This window comes from Dermochelys coriacea, chromosome 7, assembly GCF_009764565.3.
Source record: "Dermochelys coriacea isolate rDerCor1 chromosome 7, rDerCor1.pri.v4, whole genome shotgun sequence".
Classification (NCBI taxonomy): Eukaryota; Metazoa; Chordata; order Testudines; family Dermochelyidae; genus Dermochelys; species Dermochelys coriacea.
Window position 1 is genome coordinate 52,674,579 of NC_050074.1, and position 17,899 is coordinate 52,692,477.

General features: G+C 43.4%; 1 protein-coding gene across 1 annotated transcript; it reads left to right on the forward strand.

Moving 5' to 3' along the window:
* Positions 1-5,407: 5,407 nt before the first annotated feature.
* On the forward strand, positions 5,408-17,250 carry LOC119858577 (E3 ubiquitin-protein ligase TRIM38-like). The gene is given in 8 exon segments (XM_043518746.1): positions 5,408-5,833; positions 10,287-10,309; positions 10,934-11,046; positions 13,508-13,587; positions 15,204-15,243; positions 16,027-16,154; positions 16,157-16,245; positions 16,247-17,250. Coding segments are annotated over 8 exon segments (1,236 nt in total). The 3' UTR covers positions 16,584-17,250.
* The last annotated feature ends 649 nt before the right edge of the window (positions 17,251-17,899 follow it).

Genomic DNA, 17,899 nt, shown 5'->3' on the forward strand with positions numbered 1-17,899 from the left:
ACCGGAACAACTCCCAAGCATTGTAAATTGAGAACCCATTCTAGGCAGAAATCTGGAAATGAGTTGTTGGCCTGTTGCCACAATCTGTCTCTGTCCAAAGGGGCTTTTTATGTTGGAGATATGTAATCTGAATACAGAAGAAAATTCAAAAGGTACTCAGGTTATTTCAGAAAATTAAAATGTGAATGCTTCCTGGGAGGAGGAGATTAGGGTGCAGAGGAGTGGAGGGAATAGAGGGAGATCGGCTTTAATGCAGTGGACGTGGGGGAGAGTCCCACACCCAAGCCATTCTTTTTAGGTGACAATCTAAGGATCTGCCCCAGATTGAGGTGTTAAATTAAACAGTAATAAGTCACCAGGATCAGATGCGTTCTGAAGGCACTCATACAAAATTACAGAACTATTCACTGTGGTATGTACCAGATGACTGGAGGTAAGCCTAAATTTAGAACCAGACAAACTGGTTGGAAAGGGAAATCATGCCTCACCAATCTAATTCTTTGAGGGTGTCAACAAGTATGTGGATAAGAGTGATCCAGTGGGTATAATTTACAACACAGCAAAGGGAGTAGGTGAGCAGCCCTCAATGGTGAAAGAACAGGTAAAGGACTATTTAGAAAAGCTAGACATGCACAAGTCCATGGATCCAGATCTAATGCATCCAAGGGTGCTGAGGGAGTTGGCTGATGTGATTGCACAGCCATTGGCCATTATCTCTGAAAATTTGTGGTGATCGGGGGGGGGGGAGGGTCCTGGACTATTGGAAAAAGGCAAATATAGTGCCCATCTTTAAAAAAGGGGGGAAAAAAAGAGAACCCGGGGAACTACAGACCAGTCAGCCTCACCTCAGTCCCCATCATGTAGCAGGTCATCAAGGAATCCATTTTGAAACACTTGGAGGAGAGGACGGTGATCAGGAACAGTTAACATGGATTCACCAAGGGCAAGTCATGCTTCACCAACCTGATTGCCTTCTATGATGAAATAATTGGCTCTGTCGATATGGGGAAAGTGGTGGATGTGATATATCTTGACTTCAGCAAAGTTTTTGATAATCTCCCACAGTATTCTTGCCAGCAAGTTAAAAAAGTATGGTCTGGATGAATGGTCTATAAGGTGGATAGAAAGCTGGCTAGATTGTCAGGCTCAATGGTTAGTGGTCAACGGCTTGATGTCTAGTTGGCAGCCTGTATCAAGTGGAGGGCCCCAGGGGTCGGTCCTGGGGCCGGTTTTGTTTAATATCTTTATTAATGATCTATTAATGAGGGATTAATTGCACCCTCACCAAGTTCGCAGATGACACTAAGCTGTGGGGAGAGGTGGATATGCTGGAGGCTAGGGTTATGGTCTAGAGTGACCTAGACAAATTGGAGGATTGGGCCAAAAGAAATCTAATGAGGTTCAACAAGGACAAGTGCAGAGTCCTGCACTTAGGAAGGAAGAATCCCATGTACCACTACAGGCTGGTGACCGACTGGCAGTTCTGACCTGGAGATAACAGTGGATGAAAAACTGGATATGAGTCAAAAGTGTGCCCTTGTTGCCAAGAAGGTTAAAGGAATATTGGGCTGCATTAGTAGGAGCATTACCAGCAGATCGAGGGAAGTGATTATTCCCCTCTATTCGGCACTGGTGAGGGTACACCTGAAGTATTGTGTCCAGTTTTGATCCCCCCACTATAGAAGGGATGTGAACAAATTGGAGAGAGTCCGGCAGAGGGCAACAGAAATTATTAGGGGACTGGAGCACATGACTTACAAGGAGAGGCTGAGGGAACTGGGGTTATTTAGTCTGCAGAAGAGAAGAGTGATTTGATAGCAGCCTTCAATTACCTGAAATGGGGTTCCAAAGAGTATGGATCTCGGCTGTTCTCCACATAACACAAACCCGGGGGTCACCAAATAAAATAAGTAGACAACTGATTTAAAACAAACAAAAGGAATACTTCTTCACAGAATGCACAATCAACCTGTGGAACTTCTTATGAAAGCCAAAAGTATAACTTGCAAAAAGAATTAACTAGAATGTAACAAATACTAAACCTTATTGTTTTTGTAGATGTAGAGGTAGTGTGTATATATATTGTGTGGATGTGGCCCACCTAACACACAGAGAGCTGCATATGTGTCCCACAATGGTAAATAGGTTGAGAACTACTGTAGACCCATTATCATTGTGGTGGGAAGGATCCTAAATTTAAAGTGCTCTCTGTTCTACATTTTGTTTGTTTGTTTATCTCTGGTAAGACAGTTCTGGGCAGATCCTCGGTGTAAATTTTTTAGCTCCACAGTGCTGCCCCATCAAGCTTCCCATGCATTTAAGGTCGCCTCTTCCCCAACAGAAATACATACGCAGTTCTAGCCCTTCTGCTTGACTGAGCTTAAGAAGGAGCTATAACTTCAGAGGAAGGATTAGGGGATGGTTAGGGGTCAAACCTGAGACTGGAGACCAGGGTTATATTTTCTGTTCTGCCAGACTTTTGTGGCCTTGTGCAAATCACTTAATGTCTCTGTATCTCAGTCCTTCTCTGTACAAAGGGGCGATAGCACTTCCCTGTCTCACACAGCTGGTGCAAGGATAAATACATCAAAGATTTTTGTATAACTGAGATCTTATGATCCTGGAGATAGAGGGGAAATGCACATCCGGAGCTACCTCCCCTGCTGCACAAGTTTGGGAGCAATAATTTGCTCAAGTTACCCATCAACACCACATTTCAAGCTCGCTCTTCTTCCTTAGCCCAGTATTTCCCACTGGACAGCATCCCTGAGAAGGGAAACCAGAAACCCTTCCTCCCACCTCTCCCTCCAAACCAAACAGTGAAGGTAAATGGACTAAATGAAAGAAGGATACATATTTTTCCTTAAGTTAAAAATACCATGTGGGAAAATTCATTAGAAATCCACAAACCCTCCCTGCTTAATTGACTTCCTTCAGTTCCAAAGGGAGCCTCCCTGAGTGAAACTGGGTGGGGAGGGGAGGGTGATGATGAAAGGCAGGAAGTTCACACAGAAACAAACTTCCCTCCAATCATTTTTTTTCTCAAGTTATTTAAACCATGCGATTATTCTATATTCTGACATTATTTGCACTCCCAAGGGCATTTGCTTGTGTGCCCTGGTCCATCCCTGAGACCGTTTGGTGGCAGTGCTGTGCGAGGAATAGGAAGCACAGTACACTGATGTGGGGCCAGGTTGATGTGGGAGGTCCTAGCTTGTCCCTCCCAGGTTGATGTGGGAGGGTCTAGCTTGGAAATGGACCCAGACAGGCTGGTACAAGAGTCCTGGCTGGGATGAAACTCTTGTCTCGGTTGTCTTTTCTGAGAAAAGCAAAAGAGACTGATAGATGCTGCACAGAATACTGAGATCAAAGTTTGCAAAAAAGACCCATATCCCAAACATGCATAGACATGGGAAGTCCTGTGTCAACCTGTGGAACTCTGTGCCAGAGGATGTTGTGAAGGTCAAGACTATAACAGGGTTCAAAAAAGAACTAGATACGTTCTTGGAGGATAGGTCCATCAAGGGCTACTAGCCAAAATGGGCAGGGATGGTGTCCCTAGCCTCTGTTTGCCAGAAACTCAGTATGTGTGACGGGATGGATCACTCGATGATTGTCTGTTCTGTTCATTACCTCTGAAGCACCTAGTATTGGCCACTGTTGGAAGACATGATACTGGGCTAGATGGACCTATGGTCTGAACCAGTATGGCCATTCTTATGTTCTTATGACCTTGAAAGAGAAATCTTCCAGATCTCACCAGGCATTGAAACTGGGTGTCTGTTGCAGCACAGACAGCTTCCAAACTCCATTGGCACCAACACTAAGACCAGCATCAGTACTGAAACCTACATATATGACACTCGTGCCAATACCAACATCTGGATCACTGTTGGATCCGGAACCAGCAGTGGTGCAGAGAAGTCTGCTGGTACCAAATATATTTCTCATTGCCGTTACTAGGGCATACTTTCTCCCCGGCTTTGAATAGGGAACCATCCCCCTTATAGTATTGAAAAGTCATTTCAAAGGCTTTCTGAATTCTAAGCAAAGGGAAAAAGGTATTGTGGATCCATCTCTGAAGGGACAAAGAGGCCAGTGCCCTTGCAATCCGTGAAAAGCAGGTCCCCCAGCCCTGAGGGCTGAGGACTCTGAGAACTGACTGTGAATGAGAAAATGCGTGAGACCAGGATTGTGATCTGTTCAGTTCAAGACACTGGAAAGTGGGTTTTCTTTGTAGCCATTTCCTGGTTCTATTATCCTTGTTCACTATCTCTTAAATCTCAGTTCTTTATTAATACTTTTTTTTAATTTTACCATAAACTCACCTCAGTGCCGTGTATTGAAGTAAAGTGTGGATCCTCAGCTAAATTAACTGGTTGGGTGTGCCCTGGCTCTTTGGAGGTGGCGGACTTGGTAATTTCTGTGAATATCCAGTGATCAGGGCTGAATATTGCAGAGGAACGCTTTTCCAGGGGGTTCAGGAACTCGGGTTCAGGGATTGTTACCTGCAAGGAAGGGGTAAGACTGGCAGAGTCTCAAGAAGTTTACTGGTGAGGTGGACAGACTGGTGTGGCAGGGAGCTGACAAACAGTTTAAGCTCCAGTAAAGCTCCCTCTTGCTGAGGCAGAGGGGTACTTCTGGTTCTGGGTGTCACACTCTTATTCTGATAACGCTTCTCCATCTAGCTTTGGAAGGGCCCCCCACCTTCCTAGCTCCAAGTCCAGCATTTCAAAGGCTATTGTGATTTTTACGGCCTTAGACAATCCTCATCAGTCCAGGTGATTGAATTCTAATATACCTGTCTGCTGTTCTTTTTGATGTAAAGCAGAATGGATTCTTCTCTGTATAAATCCCTCACCGTCACCTCGCTATGGACTATGAATCATTGACAGACCCAGACTCTCTGGCCCAATGGGTGTGGTCAAGCCAGGGTAAAGCAGAGCCACCTCCTGGATCGCTGATTGTAACAGAATGATTATTTGCAAGGTGTGTGGTTCTTAAAAAGTGAATAAATCCCTGATCCTCCACATGATCTGGCCACTGTCTTAAAGAGCAGAAGCAAAAGAAATCACTCAGTCAAATGCAAACTGAAGGAGGGCATCTAGAGGGAAAGTGCTGTTAGCTAGAGTAGTAGAGCAAGTCCAATATCAGAGCTAGCTCACCATGGCCTGTACCTGGGAGTACAAATAACTTACAATATGTCTATCCCGTCCAAAGCCTGTCTGGAGTACTCATCTCCTCTGCTGTCCTTTCTCCATTCTCGCGTTGTGTTTCCACACCTTCCCCTAGCCATTTACTCTTCATTTCCCCCCTTTACTTCTCACTGATTTTTTTTTTCTCATTCTGTCTTCCCCGTACAGACTAAAAATAAGCAATAGGCAAAACACCGGTGAGTCCAGCAGACATGGCCTCAAGAACTTCAGCAGAGAGGGTGCAAGATGAAGCCGTATGTCCTATCTGCCTGGAGTACCTGACGGAGCCTGTGACTCTAGACTGTGGGCACAACTTCTGCCTCGCCTGCATCACTAAGCACTGTGAGACATGCACAGAGGGGGACTCTGACCCTTTGTGCTGCCCCAGCTGCAGAGCCCAGATCCGGAGACAGAATTTCCAGCTGAACTGGCAGCTGGCAAATAGAGTAGAGCAAGTTAAATACTTGCATGTTGAAGCAGAGAGAGAACAAAAAGTGAATCTATGTGCAAGACACAAGAAAGAGCTGAAGTTGTTCTGTGAGGATGACAGAGAAGCCATTTGTGTGATCTGCAGAGAGTCCAAGGAACACAGAGCTCACACTGTGGTTCTCATAAAGGATTCTGCCCAGGAGGACAAGGCAGGAAACAAATGAACTTGGCTGATTTAACCTTTTAATGATATACTTTTCCCCCCAAGGAGGTGAAATTTCTCTTGAGTATTTCTCAGAAACACCAGATTCTCCCAGTTTCACAGATTTCTTCTCCTGGAAGCTGGCTCCATCCATAGTCCTGAATTATGGACTGACCTCTTTTCAGCCCTGTCACCTTAGACTGTCGGCACCCTACAGTTAACTATGCTCAGCAGTCCCTGCAGGTGAATGGGTGGCACTTGTCCTCTGAAGATCATGATCAGCACATGGTGCTACCAGGCCATGAATGCAAGGAATGTTCCTACTTCAGACAGACAGGGCATTGAGATGGAAGAGAACAACAGTATCCACCACTCTCCTGTCTCAGGCATGTACATGGGTGGCGTGTAATGGAGGCTGGGAGAGGATAAGCCTCCCCAAACCTCATGCTGTGGGTGGGAGGGGGGTCAGTGGCAGCCAGTTTGGGGCCCCCGGAAAAATCTCCCCCACCACAGCCCTGGGGCTGGAGGAGCTCTTGCTCTCCGCTGCAGCCCACAGAGTTTTTCCAGTCTCAGGGCTGCAGCGTGGGGAGGGGGCAGAAAGGAGCAAGTGTGGGGGGCGGTCCTTGTAGGGGAAAGATGGAGTGGGGGTCGAATGGGGGTGGGACTGTGGGGGAAGTAGCGGAATAGGAGTGGGGCCATGGGTGAAATGAGGGTGGGGCTGCAGGGAAGGGATGGAATGAGGTGGGGACATGGGCAGGACCGTGGGTGGAAGGGGCAGAATGAGGGTGGGGCTCTGGGCTTAGCGCTCCAGCCAGGGTAGAGAGAGCTCTGCCACAGTCCCAGGCAGGGCTGAGAGCTTGACCCCAGCTGGGGCTGAGCTCTCAGCCCCCTCCCTGTAGCCCTAACTGAGCTCTTAGCCCCCGACCGGGGCCATGGAGGGGAGGGGCTGAGCTTCCAGCTCCCCGCCTGCCCCAGCTGGGGACGCTGGGGGCTGAGAGCAGCCAGCAGGCCTCAGCCAGAAGAGACAGGGCCTCCGCTGGAAGAGGCGGGAGAGGGAGCTAATCTCCCCAAGGGGAAGCTTCACCCGCCACCCTGGGGTGTGTAGATTAATGTCGGAGACCTGTGGGAAATGGCACAAATAGAAAACACAGCAGGGAAGACGATCCATTGAATTTTACCTCCCCAAACAAAACACTGCTAACAGATAACTTGGAGGTAAAGTTGAAAACATATGGTCCTGTCCTGTTTGTTAGAGGGTCATTGGTGCTAACAGCTTGCTGACTGGAGATCTCTGAAGTATAACTAGGCTTGGCAGAATTCAATTTTTATTATTTTGTAATTTCAGTGTTTATTTTAAAGTATTTTTCTATTATTATCAACTTAAATTTTCACAGTTGTGCAAAATTATGTTTTAATAATTTTTTAATTTCAATTTTCAGAGTTTTGGGAATGATAGAGTGATCAAAGAATGGAAGGTTAGACAAGAATTATTTAATGACAATTGACATGTAGATTCAAAAATTTAAAGCATTATAACCATTCAAATAAAAATTTTCAACATCACATGTCAAAATATACAAAGTAATATCTAAAATAAAATAAGTTCTCAAGCAGCATTTCTTACTTTGCCTATATCTAAATGTCTATTATTGATGGAAATATTTTTTGTAGTTTGCGTACAGTGAAATCAATATTTACCAATAAAAATCTAATCCTTCCAAACCTCTGTATCAGCATTCAGGACAAAACTCCTGTACTAAAGATTAATGTGCCACACAATAACCACACTCAGAAGGTTGTTAGTGAGATTGAGCAGTTAACTCAGAGGCCTTCTCTACGCTTAAAAGTTCTTTCAGATTAAGGTAGCTAGATAGGATGTGGATTTAAAGTGCAATATCAGAATAACTCCATGTACAGACATACTACTTCTAGAATAAGAGTGGATTAAGCTAAATCAGAAAAAGGCACTCTTATTCCAGAACAGGAATATTCACCCAGGGTGCTATTCGAATATCTATTGCACTTTAAATTCACAGCCTACATTACTCCAGATTAACTTCCCCATGTAGGTAAGCCCACACAGTAAACATTTTTGAGGCTTCTTTGTATTGTAAAGGCTGCCCAGAATGGGTGTAAAGAAAAGGCCATGTGGCCCCAGAGAAAGAGTTTAGGGCTATGTCTATACTACAGAGTTTACGCTGGCATAGCAATATTAGCATACCTATGCCAGCAGAGTCCTCTGGTGTAGATGAAGTGTACACCAACAGAAGGAGTTTTTTTGCCAGGGTAGGAATGCCACCTCCCCAACACATTCTCTACATTGAGAGAAGCACTCTATCAGCATAGCTGTGTCTATACTGGGGATTTATTGGCATAGCAGTGTTGGTTAGGGATGTGGTTTTTTCTTTCATTCCCCAGCTGACACATCTATGCACACTTAACTTTTAAGTGAGACCAAACTTGAGACTCAGGCTTTCCTTATGAGATAAAATTAGTGTGAGTTAAGCATTGGTTTACACTTATATTTATACCAGATAGCTATATCAATCAGGGATGTGAAAAAACCCACTCCCCCTTGCTACCCAGGGTTTTCAGAACCCACAGCAGGGGTAACTTAACTATTTCACTCCAGGCAGTGTCGGGAATAAATCAACAGGAACACAGCAATTCCGTGTGATGAAATATTAATGCAAGTAAGTGTGTTCTATCTAAAATTGCAGTTTATTAGACTTGAGCACAGACATAAGCAATAGGTTTAGAACATCCAAATACTTACCTACAATCTGGAACGGTATCGAGTAATTAACAGCAGATGTGCAGTGGCCAGTTGCTCACCCTCCAGGGAGTAAACATGTCAGGAAAAACATCTCTCTTAGGATGGCTTCAGAGGGCTACTCCAAAGTACACTCTATTATCTTGACTTTTTATAAGTAACTTCTACAAAACACATAGGTGTTAATGACCCCTAAGGGATCATCACTTTTCCTAGCTTTCGATAAACTTCTAATATCAGAGGTGCCCAGACTCAAGGTCTTCCATCCACTTATCTACTTTCAGTCTCAATTATTTACTTTTCTCTCCTCTCCTTTGACCTTGCCTCTAAGAGCCTGCTTTCAAATTAACCCTTAACTACATGGTATCTATTTTATTAATTCATGGTGGCTGCATGCACATAATATGGTTCCAATTAGCTTGATCACATACTGGGGTACATCCCCTCCTTCAAATCCAGGGCAACAGCCTTAGCCAACATAACTATGTCAACAAGTCTCCTGTTTCCTGTGTAGATACAGCTATGCTGACAGAAGAATGCTTCTGTCAGCATAGCTAATGTTGTTCAGGGAGGTGTTATTCATACATTGGTGGAAAAACTGCTTCTGTCATTGTACGCTGAGTCTACATGAGGGGGCTATGCCAGGATAGACTCTGTAGTGTAGACATAGCTAAAGATTGGCTGAGTCCCATGTGAGGCCCGAAAGAGAGAAAGGCAAGGGAACTGCTGATGGAGGCAGGCCAGAGTTGTCTTGCTGTATGCCTTTCTAAAGGGAGGTGTCTGTGCACATTCTGTGGACTGGTCTACACCTGAAAAGTTACATTGGCATAGCTACGTCTCTCAGGAGTGTGAAAAATCCACAGCTGACCTAACCCCCTGTGTAGACAGTACTAGATAGATCGATGGAAGAATTCTTCCATCAACCTAGCTACCACCTCTCAGGGAGGTGGATTAACAACAGTGACAGGAGAAAGTCTTCCATTGCTGTAGTAAACGTCTACACTGAAGCACTACATCAGTGCAGCTGCAGAGCTGCAGCAGTGCCACTGTAGCATTTTAAGTGTAGATATAGCCTCTCGCCACCTGTGCTTGAAGAAACAGGGCATGTGTACATTTGGTAAATAAATTACATCCCCAAAATACCTGGCTCCAGGTCACCAATTTCTGCTCCAAATGTGAAATAGACCTGTGAGGCCTCCCCCCAAATCTGCTACAGCCTGGAATCATGGATTAAATCATCTTTCCATGGATAAAATCACCAAATAGAAAAGACAATGAGAGTTACGATGAAGATCTGACTTTCTACCAGACTTCATTATTTATTCAACCAATGATCCTCAGACAAACATATGTGTTAAGGTGAAGTCATGGTTGATATTACAAATTTCTCAATTAAGAGTAAAAATCCTTCAAAAACATTGTAAGTAAGAAACAAACAAAAACATTAAACAACCAGAAATACAGTGTTAAATGTAAAGAAGCTACTCAGAGTCTGGAAAGTCACAGCAAACACAATTGACTTTAACTCTGCACTTTTGATGATGCCTTGAGAGACTCAGAGCACTGTATCCATCCATAAAAAAAACTTCACCATAACAATAACCACAAAGATCTGATTTTAAGAACTACATTTTTGCTAACTAAGATATGTGCATTGAGCTTCCCCCTCTCTTTCTCTCTCCTCTAGGAGGACAGCAGCATCTTGAGCAGGTAGGTGTCATCTCCTCAAATTTCAATAGGATGGAATGGGTTATTTAACCTGAAATATTTTCCCAGTAAAGTTCATCATTGGAGGACTGTTTTCCTTGGGATTCCAGGGATGGAATATGGGCTTTTCACCTCTAGGCCACTGGATTCTGCCCAAGTCAGCAGGGATCCAGAATGTTTACCATCTGATGAGCATTCAGAGAATTGTGAAGTATACTAGGGAGCAGAGCCAGGGGTCTTACTCCAGTTCCTGGTGGGCAGGTGTCCACAGAAAAAAGAGCACCAGAAATATGATAACAGAGAGTGAGAGATTTGTAAGGATAAAGGGGGAAATAGGCAACAAATTATCTTTGCTGCCTTTTGAAGAGGTCCTCCCATATTGTTCAGAAAAACACAGAGCTCAAAAGTACATTAGCTTTGGAGACTGAATTTCTTTCTTATCCCTAGAGCTGGATTCTTCTGGGTAAGGATGAAGCACCATGATGGGACACCATGGGGGAAGCTTACACTGTCATTGCCTGAGCTACACGTGCTGTGAGGCTGGCATAAACAAAGTAATTCATTCTCTAGGCTCCTTAGGCGAATAACTTTCCCTAACTTGAATAACAATCTTACTATTTTCTCTAGGCGTATGGAGGTGAAGCTCTAGCACCAAGTGGAGATTTCTCCTGAACTGGCTGAGAGCCTCAATACTTATAACCAAAGTAATTCTCTAATGGAGACTCAGAGGAAATTCAAAGGTACTGAGAAGGGGGGCTAGAAGGATTCAGTGGGACTACTCATGTACTTAAAGTTAGGCACACATACAGGTTAGCAAGATCTCTTCTTTAGAAATTATGCTGGAAATTTTGGACCTTAGCCTCTCTGTGCCAAATCTTGAAACCTTGGAATCTTGATGTCCACATCTTTAAATCAGGGATGATAATATCATGAAATTGTAGTACAGACTGTGCAGCTAATGGAGATTTAGTGCGTGTTAAGGGTTTGAATTGTGTGTGTCAGCTATTTCAATGTGTACTAACTCTGTGTAGAGAAGCCCTTAAAGAATGTTGGTTATAATGTCATGGGCTTGAAAAGAAAAGATCCTTTTAAGAGGTCAAGTGAAAGCAACAAATTAAAGAAAAGAGCATATAACAAATGGGATGGGGGAAGGACCTTGATATCAGTGATTTTAAATTAGTTGAGAGATGCAGTCAATTGATAAGGGAAGCTACAAATATTCATGAAAAATCTATGACCATTAGGGTTAATGACAACACGGAGATTTAAAAAAAAAAAGTAGGAACAAATGGGATCATGACAATGGTGTAAGTCTATAACCAAATGGAGATGGTAAAATACTTCATGATAAATACTAGAACAGGTTACCTAGGGAGGTTGTGGAATCCCCAACACTGGAAGGTTTTTAAGAACATGTTAGACAAACGCTTCTCAGGGATGGTCTAGGTATTGCTTAATTTTTCCTCAGCACAATATGACTTCTTGAGTCCGTTCCTGACTTACATTTCTATGATTTTATGATACAGATGAGGAAGATGTATTCAGTAAATACTTCTGTTCTTTATTTAGAAAGAAGCTGGATTATATATTCACAATATATAATGGTGATTCTAACAGGTTAGAATCTAATGATGGGGTCTAAATTAGCTGTTACCACACAAGAAAGAGATCTTGGAGGCATTGTGGATAGTTCCCTGAAAACATCCACTCGATGTTGGATATTAGGTTGGATATTAGGAAAACCTTTTTCACTAGGAGGGTGGTGAAGCACTGGAATGCATTACCTAGGGAGGTGGTGGAATCTCCTTCCTTTGAGGTTTTTAAGGTCAGGCTTGACAAAGCCCTGGCTGGGATGATTTAGTTGGGGGTTGGTCCTGCTTTGAGCAGGGGGTTGGACTAGATGACCTCCTGAGGTCCCTTCCAACCCTGATATTCTATGAATGTGCAGCGGCAATCAAAAAAGCAAACAAAATGTTGGGAATCATTAAGAAAGGAAAAGATAATAGGACAGAAAATATCATATTGCCTCTTTATAAATCCATGGTACACCCACATCTTGAATCCTCCATGCAGATTTGGTTGCCCCATCGCAGAAAAGATATATTGGAAAAGGTTCAGAAAAGGGCAACAAAAATGATTAGGGGTATGGAACGGCTTCCGTATGTGGAGAGATTAATAAGACTGGGACTTTTCACCTTGGAAAAGAGATGACTAAAGGGGGATATGACTGAGGTCTATAAAATCATGACTGGTGTGGAGAAAGTAAATAAGGAAGTGTTATTTACTCCTTCTTATAACACAAGAACTAGGAGTCACCAAAAGAAATTAATAGGCAGCAGGTTTAAAACAAACAAAAGGAAGTATTTCTTTACACAACGCACAGTCAACCTGTGGAACTCTTTGCCAGAGGATGTTGTGAAGCCAAGACCATAACAGGGTTCAAAAAAGAACTAGATAAATTCATGGAGGATAGGTCTATCAAAGGGTATTAGCCAGGATGGGCAGGGATTATGTTCCTAACCTCTGTTTGCCAGAAGCTGGGAATGGGCAATAGTGGATGGATCACTTGATGATTACCTGTTCTGTTCATTCCCTCTGAAGTACCTGACATTGGCCATTGTCAGAAGACAGGAAACTGGGCTAGATGGAACTTTGGTATGACCCAGTATGGCCGTTCTTATGTTAACTACCCTAGTCAGGGTAGTTAACACTTGTTTGTCCCCCATGATCCTAGTATCTGAGCCCCTCACAGTTCAGTGTATGTATCCTCACAGCACTCCTTTGAGATAGGGAAGCGCTATTATCTTCTTCTGTACAGATGGGGAACTGAGACAGAGTGACTAAGGGTATGGCTACACCACAAACTAAGGTGGAACTATAGCGTGGGCAGGCATATCTGTGCTAGCTTCAGGGCATGTCTACATGGTGCAGCAATGTGAAGAAGAGGACTGTGATTTCTAAAATACACCAATGCTGTGTTGTGCACTACTAATTAGTCCATGTAGACCCTGCTGGTGCACCCTAAACGTTCCCTAGAGCACTCTAATGTAGTGCAGTTTGAAGCACACTAGGGAACATTTAGTATGCACCAGCAGGGTCTGCACACGCCAGTTATTGTGCAACACACATTAGTGCACTTTAGAAATTACACCCCTGTAGTGTGCATTGCTGCACCATGTGACCTTAATCTGCCAAGCGCAGGTAACAATAGCAGTGAAAACGCAGCACCATGGACCAGCAACCTGAGTACATACCTAGAGTACCCAGCAGGCTTGTACTGGGTGGGGAGCCCGTGCTGAAGTTCATGCAACTACATCTTAATTACTCTTGTTGTCTATGTTCGCTAGCCTACCCACGGTACAGTTATACCTTAGTTTGCAGTGCACATGTACCCATAGTGGCACAAGGCTACACAGGAAGTCTAGGGTAAAGCAAAGAATTAAACCTAGATCGTCCAAGTCTCTTGCCCTAACCACTGGGCCATGCTTCCCCTGACCAAAGCTGTCTCCATTTTTGCTCCAGAGTGTCTCTGTGTATTTTGTCCCTATCTGCTTCTCTCTGTTTGTAACATGCCTTGCTTCACTTCTGCTATATTAACAAATAACTAGCAATAAAACAAAATAAGACATAACTGTAAAATAATTAGGGCTGTCAATTAATCTCGGTTAACACAAGGGATTAATTTGTTTTGAGTTAACTTGATTAAAAAAATTAATTGTGATTAATTACAGCTTTTAATCGCTGTTAAACAGTAATAGAATACCACTTTAAATTTATTATAAATATTTTTTGTTGTTTTTCTACATTTTCAAATCGTAGAATAGCAGGGTTGGAAGGGACCTCAGGAGGTCATCTAGTCCAACCCCCTGCTCAAAGCAGGACCAATCCCCTAAATCATACCAGCCAGGGCTTTGTCAAGACTGACCTTAAAAACCTCAAAGGAAGGAGATTCCACCACCTCCCTAGGTAATCCATTCCAGTGCTTCACCACCCTCCTAGTGAAAAAGGTTTTCCTAATATCCAACCTAAACCTTCTCCACTGCAACTTGAGACCATTACTCCTTGTTCTGTCAATTTGATTTCAATTACAACACAGAATACAAGGTGTACAGTGCTCACTTTATATTATTATTTTTATTACAAATATTTGCACTGTAAAAAGATAAAAGAAATAGTATTTTTCAATTCACTATAAAGAGATTGAACTACAGTACTTGTATGAGGTAAATTGAAAAATACTATTTCTCTTGTTTCTTTTTTACAGTGCAAATATTTAATCAAAAACAATAATATAAGGTGGGCACTGTGCACTTTGTATTCTGTTTTGTAACTGAAATCAGGATATTTGAAAATGTAGAAAACATCCAAAAAATTTAAATAAATCGTATTCTATTATTATTTAACAGTGTGATTAAAACTGAGATGAATTGCAATTATTTTTTTTAATCTCACGATTAATTGTGATTAATTTTTTTAATTGTTTGACAGCCCTAAAAATAATCCAATGTTCTTCCGCAGTGGAACTATTTCACATGGGGGTGGGGTGCGTTCTCCATCAACATAAGAGAGAATGCTCTAGTTCAGCCATAAATTATTAATCCCCAAGTAGGAATCACTGGGCATCATCCTAATGGGCCCTCTGGCATTTTAAATCTATGGGCTGCTAGGATGAATGGGGAAATAGAAATGAAAAATTGTTTTAATTTTAATCTGGCCTCACTAGAAAAAAATGTCTGTCTTCATTTCTCAGTCTCTGTTTCTTTCTATGCTCCTATCTATGGGCCTCCAAAAGACAAGTTTGTTAATTAATAGAGGGGATATAATTACAAATGTATCAGCATAACATCTAATTTCTGTAACAATTTTTTTTCTCCGGACAATCTGACATCTGAATTAGAGAAAAAAAATATTTCAATCTATGGGACCAGATGAGAAAGGTAAGTCCTCATGAGGATTTTTCTCTTCAAAATCTGGTAAAATTCTCACAAAAATCCTAATTAATTTATAAATTCCCCAAATACAAATTGAGCTTAAACAGAGCAAAACACCCCACTGAAATTAAAAAGAAAACATAAAAAATTAAATCTAAGGCAATCATCAATTAAATTCCCACAATAACAGACTCAACTAGCACCCAAACAACCTTAACTCTGACCTGCTGCTTCTGACAGAGCACTGGGGTAAATGAGCACAGAGTCTTGCTTCTCAGGTCTGCTACATCCTTCTATACCCTTCCTGGACTCTCCCGCGCTCTCTTCCTGCTCTCTTAGGATAGGGAGAGGAGCTTGGGGTCACTGCTTTCTGGGGTGGGGAAAGGATCTCTCCCCATGCCACTTCTTCGGCTGTTTTCCCTGCCCCAGGTATCGCTGGTGGCTTCACTGAACATTGCAGGCAACTCCAGCTCTGCTACCTCCCAGCTCTGTCTCTGCAGCTAGGAGTGTGGCAGCCCCACAGGGGGAATAAGGAGCAGCTTGGAAGGGTTCTGCACTCATAGCAGGAGCTACAACAGTACCCCTAGTGATTGTGGGATGGGAGCTGCAGTGAGATTCCCTGCCCAGCCCACCAGGGAGGCAGCTCCCTGCGACAGAGGCAGAAAATCAGGGAGTGTCCCAGTTGGAAGAGAGCTGCTGGGGAGTATGAGAAATGGCCCTCAGCCTCCCCCCAGGGCTGAGCTCTGCCTCTAACGCTCTGATTATCTCTCTCTCTCTCCCTCCCCCCAGTGAATATGACTTTGGATCCAGACACTGCTCATCCCTAACTTGTCCTGTTTGAGGATCAGAAAAGTGTGAGATGGGGATTCACACAGCAGAATCTGCCCAACAATCTGGAGAGATTTGACAATGATCCTGGGTTGTACTGGGTTGTGAGGAATTCACCTCAGGGAGAAATTGCTGGGAGGTGGAGGTGGGAGAAGCAAGAAGCTGGGTTTTCGGGGTTGCCAGAGTCTGTGAGCAGGAAGGGAAGGATCAGTGTTAGCCCTGAGCAGGGCTTCTGGGCTTTGTGGCAGAGGGGGGCAGGGTGGTTGGTGGCTTACACTTCCCCTGAGGGGACTCACCTCCCTCTTGCTGATAAACCTAGGAGGATCCGGGTCTGTCTGGACTACGAATGGGGGCAGGTGACATTTTTTAATGTTGATAATGAGGCCCTGATCTTCACTTTCCCACCGGCCTCTTTCTCTGGGGACAAAATCTACCCTTTCTTCTCAGTTGGGGAAAGAGGAATGTACACATCTTTCTCATACTTGTGTGGGCCATCCCATATCACAGTGTGTCCCTGAGACATGGAGGAAAATATCCCAATGACTCTGAAGAACGTCACAAGGGTGGAGGAGTCTGCAGCCTTCAGTGGCAGAAAATGAGAGAGAGAGAGAGGTAGAGCCCAGGGAGAGAAGGTGATGGGGGGAGTGTGAGTGGAGTTTGGAGAGGGGAAAACCTATAGCGAATATGTTTGGGAGTGGAGAGGTGAAGCTTGGCTAAGGAGATAGGAGGGGAGGGTCAATACCCTTCAGAACAACATACACAAACCTTAACGTGCATTGGAGAAGGGGAAACCTATATGGAATAAATGTAATTCTCTTGCAGAAAGGAATGGAAAATGCTTTAAGGGAGAAATTAGGAAAGAAAATCCTTCTTTGAGCCAATTTTATCTTCACTGTACTTTGCTTTGTCTGTATCACTGCAACAGATCTTAATGTCAAGATAAATTCTGGCAGTTCAATTAACACTCTGCCTTTTAGTAGCTGGCATGTTTTGGCTTTGACTGTCACCCACCCCCATTCAGCATGGTCCTCTGTCCACTTCTAGCAGTAGCAGGAAAGACTGATAATCCTGCTACAGCCTTAGCTAACAGAGCTGGGTCTCATAGCTCAGGCAGTGGTGTCTCATGCTTTAAGATCCAGAGAGCTCCACTTCACTTTTAGCTGACAATAACTCCTTCGCCCTCCACCCCCGACAAGGCATGGCATAATATAAACATAGGAGGCCAAATTCAGCCATTATGATCAACCTCTTCAGCATCATTGCTACTGGCAATTGGGGGCACTGGCAGTGGAATTTGAATCAAGTTTTTTAAAAAAAATACAAAAATTCTGATTTGCTGCAGAGCGCATCTTTTGTGACCAGTATCAGAAACAGGAGCTTGTCACTTTTTGTCCAAATGAACTTCAAATAAAAACAAACGTTTGAAAGTCCTGCTGTCCTGTTTGTGATCTCAGGAAATGTCATCATGAGAAATACAGGAGAGTCGCTATGTTCTATGGTAAGAAATCCAGAAGAGAGACTGAGATATCACACATTATTTTGGAGGTAATTACAATTCATGGGAGAATATTTCACTTGTCTGGGATAAAATTCACCTTGATCACTGAGTGGAAGGATCTGGTAACATATGAGGTCCAACAGCTAGGATTCTGCCTGTAGAAACAGACAGCACACAGAGATGGGATCTGCCTGGATTAGCGTGGCATCATAGAAAAGTCCTTCAGAGAACTTGTTAATGTTGATGCACTGTTACATCTGAATGTAAAGACACAGTCATGAGTCAGATCAGTGGAGACTCTTTTCCTACCGGACAGTCCCAATGTAATCAGAGATA